The sequence below is a fragment of the Mesitornis unicolor genome, unplaced genomic scaffold, assembly GCF_000695765.1.
Source record: "Mesitornis unicolor isolate BGI_N332 unplaced genomic scaffold, ASM69576v1 Scaffold49789, whole genome shotgun sequence".
Lineage (NCBI taxonomy): Eukaryota > Metazoa > Chordata > Aves > Mesitornithiformes > Mesitornithidae > Mesitornis > Mesitornis unicolor.
Genome location: NW_010207566.1, coordinates 10,098 through 20,859, shown reverse-complemented (window position 1 = coordinate 20,859; position 10,762 = coordinate 10,098). Strand labels below are relative to the sequence as shown.

The 10,762-nt window shown below is 40.6% G+C and overlaps 1 protein-coding gene across 1 annotated transcript; it reads left to right on the top strand.

Moving 5' to 3' along the window:
• Window positions 1-7: 7 nt before the first annotated feature.
• Window positions 8-9,898, top strand: FLVCR1 (feline leukemia virus subgroup C cellular receptor 1; the record flags this gene model as incomplete). Its single annotated transcript, XM_010192151.1, has 10 exons — window positions 8-250; window positions 3,432-3,576; window positions 4,103-4,243; window positions 4,548-4,615; window positions 4,866-4,969; window positions 6,123-6,233; window positions 7,310-7,415; window positions 7,632-7,743; window positions 8,410-8,477; window positions 9,836-9,898. Coding segments are annotated over 10 exons (1,161 nt in total), but the record flags the coding sequence as incomplete, so codon positions are not given.
• Window positions 9,899-10,762: the final 864 nt, after the last annotated feature.

Sequence of the window (10,762 nt, the reverse complement as noted above, 5' to 3'; positions counted from 1 at the left end):
TGCCACCTGGCTGCTGGACGCCCGCGGCCTGCGCCTCACCGCTCTCCTGGGTGCTGGCCTCAACGGCCTGGGCGCCTGGCTCAAGTGTGCCAGCCTGGCCCCCGACCGCTACCCGCTCACCCTGGCAGCTCAGGCCGTGTGCGCCGTCGCCCAGGTCTTCATCCTGGGGCTGCCCTCACGCATCGCCTCTGTCTGGTTTGGCCCCACCGAAGTCTCCACCGCCTGTGCTGTGGCCGTGCTGGGCAACCAGGTAGGGGCAGCGAATGGATGGGGGCAAGGGAGAAATCAGTTTCCTTAGAGTTTGGTGTGGCATTGAGTTAAAAATAAGTCATTTAAGTGGGGAAAAACCGTTTTCCAACACATGGTTATGGGGTAGCATCAGTGAGAGGAGGAGTGATGGAGCTGGGGCAGGCATGGAGGTGATGTTACATCCCACCTTGCTTGGCAGGACCCTGGCTGTGTGGCAGTGCATAGCAGCTTGCACGCTAGACAAGACCCTTTTCAGAAGCCGTCCTGCAGCACTTTCTCTTCTTCTTGTGTTTGGCATCATTCATCTTCCTGAATCCACCCCAGCTGCAGTGGGGTGAAGTATGTGAACTTTCATGGAGAGCCCCAATGACAACACAGATTGGTTCCTGCTTTTAAAATACAGCCTTGGATCAGTAAGTGCTCGTAGTTGAAGTCCTGGTGATTCATGAATTTTTCTGTAATGCTGTGATAGTTCATGTCACTGTGGGGAGCTTATAACCAAGTCATGGATTTTCTTGAGCTCCGTGGCTCTGGCCAGTTTCAGAGAGCTGGAACAGGCCTATCAGAAAGCACAGGTGTAGGTATGATGCTGATGGTTTTTTTTCCTCCCCTAGCCTTGTTCTCACCCCCTACTAATGTCCCTGCTTTTTTTGTGGCAACAAAATGTTAAGATTCCCATCAACATCACTGGCACAGGCTGAGGTCGCAGGTACGGTTTGATTAAGGTAACTCATGTGAGTGTAATGATTTTATGTTTGTGCACTTTGGATTATTACAGTGGTAATATTAGCGTTACATATTTACAGTTAGGGTTGCTCATTATCTCATACCTGGCTGGTTGCAGTTTTCCCAATGCTTTCCCAAAACTATTTTTTTTTTCATTGAAATCTTAGGGTGGACAAGTCAGCCGTCCCTTTTGGACTGAAGACTTTAGGGGTTGTTGGTTGGTTGTTTTAGCAGCTGAGCAAACATTTTGCATCTGCATCCCAGAATCAGATTAAAGGTAAATTGGCAGGTAAATTTCCACTCTTCCTGACACGAACCAGTCTCCCCAGTAGCAAGGAGTTACTGGGCTTTCAGTTTTGGAGAACAGTGCCAACCAGGGATCCACCTGGGAGTCTGAAAAGGATGCTTTGCTCGGATGCTGAGATGTGGAGGTTGAAGTGGGGAAGGATGGAAGCAGGAGTGCAGGAATTGTGCTGATAGGAACCACGAGAAAGATAGACGAGGATAACAGAAGCAGAGGTGTGAACAAAATAAACCGTAGTTATTTCTGGAGTGTATTCCCCTCCAGAAGCTAGGACTGATTTTGGTGTGCTGATGTGCTTGGTGGTCCTCTGCCAGGGAAATACCCACGAAGTGCACTGACAAAGTGTTTCATCTCCCTCTGGAAGTCTTGCGCAGAGGAGAATGGCTTATTCTGCAGCTGTGCCTTACCCTGCTGGCTCAGAGCTGTGTGCTGCAGGGGTCTTAGGATCCCAGTCCTGGTGTGGCCCACAAAGACTGATGCAGTGTCAAACAATATAATTTTTGTTCTCAATTTTTGCTTTCTTAAAACTTCACAAAAGCTAATTGAAAGAGTAGTAAAATGATGAATTAGGCACTCAGAAGTTGGAAATAATGTCGGTATATCCCAATGCAGTTCACTGCTGCATGTGCATTACAGTACAGTTTCACAGTACTTGTTTAATTGCACAAGGTGAACTATGTAACAGAATCAGGTTGCTGTAAAGAACTGGGCTGTCGGTTATCCCATTCCTTATCAGATGTTTTGCATAATTTCAGAACTACGGCAAACAGGACTGGTTACCACAGGCAGTGGAAGGACAGAGAATTTATCAAAAATCAGATTGCACCTGTTGCCTCTTGAGATGCTGATCTTTTGCAGCTGAAACACAAATCACTGGGACTGCAGCGATGTACCTGTTAAGGGTTGTTAGGAGTGCCAGATACCCACAAGTATTTAGCTCACCGATCCTGCTGGCCTCTCTAGATGTAAAAAGTGAAAAATGGTATCACTTGACTCTCTTGGAATATTGTGGGTACTGTATTGCTTACATTGGGGGAGGAAAAAACATTCCTTAAGATAAAGAGTAATTATGTGCTCAGTTCATGTTTGTAGAGTTCATATACTGGAGGGTGAGGGTTAAAGGAAACAAAAACTTCAGGTGAGCACTGGATACTGTGTAAATCTGATGGTCTCTGGGAAAAAAAACCAGCAAAACCCTCATCAGGCTTATGCACAAAGGCTGCTTTGTAAGCACCTTGGCACGCCTCTAATTTGAGTACGTTCTGAGTGTTGAACTTGTTACTCTTACAGTCTTAGGTGCTTTTTATATTATTTTTCTTACTTGAAACAGAGTAATTTTTTAGCAAAAAAAAAAGTTCATATACTTAAAAATGCAGCTTAGTTTTGAAGGAGCAGCAGAGATAAATTGCAGAGTAGTGTAAGACTGTTGTTCCTTTATGTTTCAAATGCTTTATACATATACCCACAATATAAGTCCTTGTTTTTTGTCTTTTTTTAGTACAGAATCAGTTGCTATTTTGGAATTGACTCCAGATACAAACCCACTACTCCTTTATTCCGTGATTCTTCTTTCTTTCCTTAGCAATAATTGCAGATGTGAGTTTTATTTTTGTTTCTTAGTGAGGATGCTCCTTTTATCTTTCTCTTCTCTGCTCTAACAGTACTGCAGTAAACCTTGCATGTCAGCCTTTATTTCTCTAGTGCCAGGATTGTGACATTAAATGCAGCATTTTGATCGAGAAAGAGAAGTGCATTTCTACAGGAGGCAGCTGGAGTCTTCTGTCATCGCTAGTCCTTCAGTTACAGGATGACCAATACAAATTTCTGTGCATGCATAGTATTTTCCTGTGAAAGATTCTCAGGCAAAAAAAACTTCCTTAATGCTTGGCTGTTCAATGTGCTGTATACTTGGTGTGGTGTATTGTAGTTTAAATTAGAAAAGAATAGGTTAAAACCTGAGTTACTGGAGAGCTGACTATGAAATCTTGAGATCAAATGGCTCAAAAGTGTGATACTAAAGGAACACTTTTCCTTCATGGTTTTATATTTAATATGATATAAATTTTGAATTCTACTTGGTAAGGCTTTTCACTGCTGCGAATTTTTGTGTTCACAAGGAAATTATTTTTGTGTTTCTTTTCTTGCTTTACAGCTTGGCACCGCAATTGGCTTTTTGTTGCCACCTGTTTTGGTTCCAAATACACCTCACGATATCGATCTAATGGCACATAACATCAGCATCATGTTTTATGGAACAGCAATAGTGTCCACGCTTCTGTTCTTCTTAACAGGAGTTGGTAAGTGCTGCGTTCTTGTAATGTAAATGGTGGGCCTAGGGAGTGTTTACAACACCTCACTTCAAGCATCTGACTTTGCCCAGAGTATCTGAGGTTACATTTTCTCAGGCTTACTTGTCTTCGCTTATCTGTTGTGCCAGGGTTAAAGCAACAACCAGTTTATTACTGTATGTTGTGCTTTGCGTGGAACAGCCCTTCCTAGGATATGCAGCTCACTTACACTTTTTGCTACCAGCAAAAATACAACATTATGATATAATATGATTTCTCTCTGTTATTCCTACAATTCAGATACGAAGGTCTAAGCACATTGCAGATAAAGTCTGTGTGTGACTGTATGTTGACAGCAATCAGACATGACCAAGTAATTAGCGCATCCGTTGTGACTGTAACTTGACTCTTCCATGAGAAGTGTTATAAACCGCAAATTAAACTTTTGAAATTCATCGAACTGAAACACTTCAAAAAGAAAAAGCATTAGTCTGCTAAAGACAAATCAAAATTGCTCCTTCTTCTTTTTCCCCAGTGTTTGAAGAAAAGCCCAAATACCCTCCTAGTCACTCTCAAGCAGTCCTCCAAACTCTGCCTCCCGAGGATTATTCCTACAAGCAGTCGATTATAAACTTGTTCAGAAATGTTCCATTTGTACTGCTGCTGATCAGTTATGGTAAGTGGTGCTGTCTGGCTGTAGTCTGGCAGAACGGTTGAATGTGTGCCGAAAGCACATCAAGTGTTAGTTGTGGTGGTGGTGGTTGATGAGGGAGGGAGTGTTGAAGTTTTACTTATTCAGCAGCCAGTGCTGGAAAATCTGACAGGATTCAAAATACCACTTGTAGGTCTGGTGAAGATATTTTACCTGGTAGGTTTTTGACACTGATGTGAGCCTTAAATATCAGAAGATTAACTCTTTAGGGCAGCAGATCTGTATGGCTACACCTGGAATGACTGTAGCTTTTCTTTTGGTACTGCAGGTATTATGACTGGGGCATTTTATTCTGTCTCCACATTATTGAACCAGATGATAGTAACTCATTATGAGGTAAGTTTCTTGGATCTTCTTTCTATATATTTTTGTTTACTGTACATTTGCAGTGGTGGTGTTTATTATTTAGGTGCTATGTGTGCTCAGACATTTGGTTTCCTTTATACCCCCCCCTCCAGTTTCTTGCACCATACAGCTATGGGAGTCACACAAATGTTTGTTTGCGCTTGTGACTGCCAAGAGGTCTGAACTTGACTCTGAGTGGAAACAAGTTATTAATGAGCACCATATAAATATTTGTTGAAAGGGAGAAGAAGTGAACGCTGGGAGAATTGGCTTGACACTGGTGGTGGCAGGAATGGTGGGTTCGATTATTTGTGGTTTGTGGCTGGATTACACTAAAACATACAAGTAAGTGTGGGTAGGCATGTATGGGGTTAGGGGTAGGAGAGCGGTGCAATTGCCTTAGAAAAAGACTGCAACCTAAGGGCTGAGGTGAACTCATGATATAAAATGCAGCTCATCCCTGATCTTTCAGCGGTCCTGCTGGAGACAAGTTTCTGAGGCTGCAGCAAAAGCTTGAGACTCTTATTGGTTCTTGGCCAAAAGAAATGAGAGAGGAGACTGCAAATATGTGAAGGGATTTGCTGTCTGCTCGTGTCTCTGCAGGCGTGTAATGCTAACAAGGAAAGCGCTGTATGTCCTATGTACAGTGGCTGGGTGGCCCAGTGGACTTCTTCTCCTGGGAAAGCACAGAGGCTCAAAACATTCTCTGTACTGTTTTGTAGAATGGACAGTTGATGTATTCTCATGTTTTTTGTACTACTCCTGGGCCTATTAGTAGGCATAACATTGATGAGCATGGACCAGAACTCTGTTCTGGGGTTGGAGCTCCTGGGTCCATCATCGTGGTATGGTGCCCCTCAGGAGTGGGCAGTGCCCTGGAGCACTGCTTGCAGTGGAGAAGTTCTCCCCTGATGACTCTTAGTACACTATGTGCAAGAGCTCTAGAAACCCAATGGATGTTAATACTGTAAATTTGGCTTTGTTTCTGCATGTGTTTTGGCTAATAAGTAAGTGATATGTGCTTTAATATTTTGGATGACATCCTTTGTTCCAGATTTAAAATATCATTGTAATGAGACTTGTTCAACTTGCCTCTTAAACTGACTTTTATTGCTAATAGTGTTGGATTTGGCTGCTCATGTACTGATGTATTGTATAATGGGCAGTGCTGCAGAATGGCCAAGAGGTACAACATAGCAAAGAGTTAAAATAGTTTTAAAGTAATTGTATCTGCTGTGATTGTCAATTCTTGAGAGTCTGAGTAAGTCTCTTAGCCTTGACGGAAGCAGCCATGTAACTAAGGCAATGAAGAGTTTGGGAAGGGATGTATTCTCACTGGATGCTATGTTTGAGTCAGAATGACAAGAAACAAATTTAATAGCTGTAGAATGTCAGTTGTTACAGAGTGTGTAATGTTTATGCTACTCTTCCATGCTTCAGCAATATGCTATGACCTTATGTCAACCATGTTAATTTTTTTGTTGTTGTTGGGTTGCAGGCAAACTACTTTGATTGTTTACATTCTCTCTTTCATTGGGTTGCTGGTATTTACTTTCACCCTGGACCTCGGATACCTTATAGTAGTGTTCGTGACTGGAGGAGTACTTGGGTGAGCAATTAAAGAAGACTAGAAGACTTACTGCAGTTTTGTTCAGAATCAAACTGTTTTAACTAAATGATTTAACTAACTAACTGTTTTAACTAAGTGATTCTACTGTATATTCTGTCACCATGCTCTCAACCTGTACCTATAGATCCCGGTATACATATGTTTTACTAGGGTTTCATCTTCTCTTACTTTAGATTTATTCTGATTTAACTCACTTTTCAGTGAATTTCATTTAACATTTTTGTGGGCCTAACAGAAATCTGTATGTGGTCAATTTTTTTTGTTCCAATTCAAAAAAGCTGTCTGCAGTAAAGCTGAATCTTTCTGTTGACCAGTGGATAAGTGATTATTGTTTAGCTGAGCAAATCTAGGAAGACTGACTTCTGTGCCTTTTGAGTAATCTATGTTTTGGTAGCCCAAGTGACTTGCTGGGTGCTTTGTTGCTCAGAATAGCATGACCACATCTCATAGATACATAATCTAAAAGCCCCAAAAGGTGCTGAGGGAATAGGGCTGTATCCAGCTGCAGCAGTCAAAATACAGACAGAAATGTCTTGAGAGTTTCAATCTAAAAACCAATCAACCAAATTCAACAGCATTAAACCCCTGCTCTTCCCATTACCCATTAGTACCTCCAGCTTCTTCTACAGCAGCTTCTAGCAGCCTTCCAGTGTGCAGCCTCAGTCCCTCCTGATGGACTCTTTTTGTCCCCCAGCATGGATATTTGGGATGATCAAATGATGATGTTCATGTGTGACTTTCATTTGAAAGTAATTGGCTTCAATTATGGACTGGCTTGGGGACTTGTCAGGGAAGGTCGTTTCATATGTATGGAGTGGAGTGCAGGTGGTTATAGGAAACAGATGTACATGTCTCTAAAAAGAGGGATGTATGGCAAAAATTGTTGGATGAGGTCAGGATAATGAGGCAAGCCAAGTATTGAATCATGTTAGGTCTTGAGAACAGAAGTCAGAATACCAGCTATTTCATAAAACCATGTGTTTGTGTTTGATTTTCTTAGCTGTAGTAACAGATGAAGGCCACACCTGTCATCCTCTTACTCTCCTTTTCAACAGGTTCTTCATGACTGGCTATCTCCCACTTGGGTTTGAGTTTGCCGTGGAAATCACATACCCGGAATCTGAAGGCACTTCCTCAGGTCTCCTTAATGCATCAGCACAGGTTATATCATTTTGTTTCTTCAATTGAAGTAGTATTGAAGAAGGGTGTTCTACTTGAATCTAAGAAGGCTTTTTTAGACTTGCCTGCTGTCTTTGTTGTGTTCTGTAGTCTTCTTTTTTTAAATTTGGTTTCTGTAAGACGTGACCTGAAAATCTGCAGCGTAAAGTGATGACTCGTTTCTTTGTGATCCTGATGAAGTGACTTGTTTGTTTATAGATATTTGGAATTGTCTTTACACTTGTTCAAGGAAAACTCACAACAGACTACAGTCCTTGTGCAGGAAACCTCTTTCTTTGTGCTTGGATTTTTGTGGGCATTATCTTAACAGGTAATTAATCAGAAATGTAACTATTTCTCTTTAATGTAAAAATGTGGAGGTTTTGGTTTTTGAGATTGTGAATTTCTGGGTAGTTTTTAGATGTTTCAGTCATCTGGGATTTAAATCTGTGGCTTCCTGTCTGGGCTGAGAACAGAAGTTATAAAGAAGTGCAGGTTTGTTTAGTTTTTTCCCTTTGTTTTTCCCTTTAAATATTTGCTGTGTTTGCTTTGTTTTAAGGATTATGTTGCTGATATATGGGCAGCCATCTGTCACCCATTTCTTGAGTACTGTCTTGAATTTGAGACAAATGTCTATATCCAGAGTAGGATAGTAAATGTAAACAAATACATAAATGGAGACAGTTTGCAGTTTTCCAAATACTGCTGATGTATTCCCAAACTGTACCAGTGACTTACACATGCTGGTACTTTCAAATGTGATGAAAGCACCAAAACCATCAAGCTTTGGTTTATGTACTCATGGTTTAAATACTTTTATTGACATTTTCTGTGTGTGCTTTGTGAGGAGCAAGTTCAAACAGCAAAAGAATGAGTACAAGTAATTTGAATATGTGCTGAAAGCAGCTTCAATGTGCTTGCACTGTACAAACATTTCCCTTGAGATACGTGTCATTGCGAAGTTGTGAACCAGCTCTCTCTTTATTTTTTGTTTCAGCCTTAATAAAATCAGATTTGCGAAGACACAATGTGAATTCAGGGATTACGAATTTGGATGTTAAAGCTGTAAGTGGTGACTCTTTAATTCTATTACTGCACTTGAATGCTTGGCTTCTATTGGCATAATAATATTAACAGCAAAAGAGTAATTGAAAAAACTTACAATATGACTGTTTCCATGCTGTTTTGGAACAACAGAACCACATGGGATGCTGCCCTCAGATATCTGTTTCTCCCCTTAGCTATCATGCAAAAAAACTAAAAGACCTTCTGCTTTCAGGTTTTTCTGAATTTTAAGTGGCTAATATTAATCTCTGATTTTTATTGCTTGAATCTTGCTTTTTCATATTTGCAGGTAGCATTGTAAATTGTGAAGCCTTTTTGTGTTTTGGGTTAGGAGGCTGTGCTATAGACTACATTATTTATTTAAAATACCTGCAGCCCCTTTAAGTGAACTCAGTGTCTGATGAACAGAAGTCATGCTGTCGTTTCTCTACTGTGCTGCATGAAGAGCTGGGTCCATTCTTCTGTTGAGTGCCCTCTAAATTTAATTGAAGAGTGAGCATAGCACTTTTTGCTGTTCAGGAAGTCCCTGTTTCAGCAGCTTTTCCACATTACCCCAGTCACTAGCAGAAGTAAGGCTGACACTGGAAACTTTTCACTGCTGTGGGGTTTTTTTGATCATTTGATCATTTTTTTGATAATGAAACGACTTTTTGGAGTCAGATATTGCAAGATCCTCTCTCACGCTTCTTTTTATGTGTAGGTGTCTTGCATATATAGCAGCATTTCATCCTCTGCAATCAGGTGCACACCATTAGTATCTGCCTAAAGTTCAGAAACTTCCAAGCTGGTGCTATATGAGCTAACATGAACCTATGCAGCTGTGTGTGCACAGTGTGTAATCCTGTGGCTGTACCAGCCTGGGTCGGGGCTATCTCGGGCATGTATGTGCTGACTATAGGCAGTGGTCCATGACTAGTCTGTTTTCTGTTATCACCTTGTTAATTAGCCTAGATTTTTGCATTATATTATTCATTTATATTAGCTAGGACATAACAAAAGCCAGGGGTCCACACCCTGATACTACCATAAACAACTGAGAGCTGCCTGTGTAAATAAGGTACTTTGAGACCAAACCTTGATCATCAAGATTCTACCATGTTTAAATGGAATGGAGAAAAAAATAAGAAAGTTAATCTCCATGTGATAAATATCTGTATGCAGTAAATATATACTTTAGAGTTACTTTTTTTTATTACAGAGAGAAGGGAAAATAGGGCTTTCTATAAATGCATAATTTGGCCAATTAACTACATATACTATTGGAGTCTAGCCTAGCAATTGCCCAAGAATATTGAGGTTGGGAATAGCTTCTGCTGAGTAACAGCTTAATTCCTGCTTTTTTTTCCTCCCCTCTCCAGGTACCAGTTGACAGTCCTGTAGAACCTGAAAGTACAACGTTAAAAGTTCAGTCGGCTTTATAAAGCTGAAAGAAGGTGTCTTAGAAATGCACAAGCTTGGTTGGATACTGAACAATATTAATTAGTATAATCACTGGATTTATTTATGAGCAGTAAAATGTGTTTGGTGATATTGGTGATAGTTGTGTGGTGAAAACTATGAAGGTGCTCAGTTCACTTTGCCCAAGATGCAAACAATTCACCTTTGTATGGAATATTTATTTAAACAGTTTTCAAGTTTTGCAGTTTCGGTAGTAAAGAACTGTGTGACTACTCTCCATGCTACAGAGACATGTACGTTCAGGATGCATACTTGAAAAAATCTGGAATCCTGAAGTACAGGCATCATGATCAGAAGTATCCGATCTTCTTTTCCCAAAGAATTGAGAGGTAGCTAATTTCATGTTCAGTCTTTGCTAGTGCATTTGCAAAGTCAGAGACTAGGTAGCTGCACAGCTGGAGGATGTTCACAAGTTTCTTTTTTTTTTAAATGTATCTGTACTTTTAACATCAGCTAACGGTTCCTTCTGCAAAACTGCCTATAGCACAACACTGAAAACAAGAGATGATTGCAAACGTGTGTTTCGTACTGGCATCTGACATTTCTTTTGCCTTGAAACTTCCTGATGGATATCAGAAGGCAGATAAGAAAAAACAGTGTCTTACAGATTCATTGTAACATTTCCAGGGAGATTTAAAGAGTTTCCCACTAATTACATTGAAGAAAAAACATTTCTTATTAAATACAGTAAAAATGTGGAGAAAGGCCCTTGATATCTCTCCTGTGAAGTATTTCTAGGCAATGGAATACTGCCACACAGGTTGCCTCCACAGAATATTTTGAGTGCTTTCTCAGTTAAAGTGAGAGGAGTACATGTTTACAAAGAG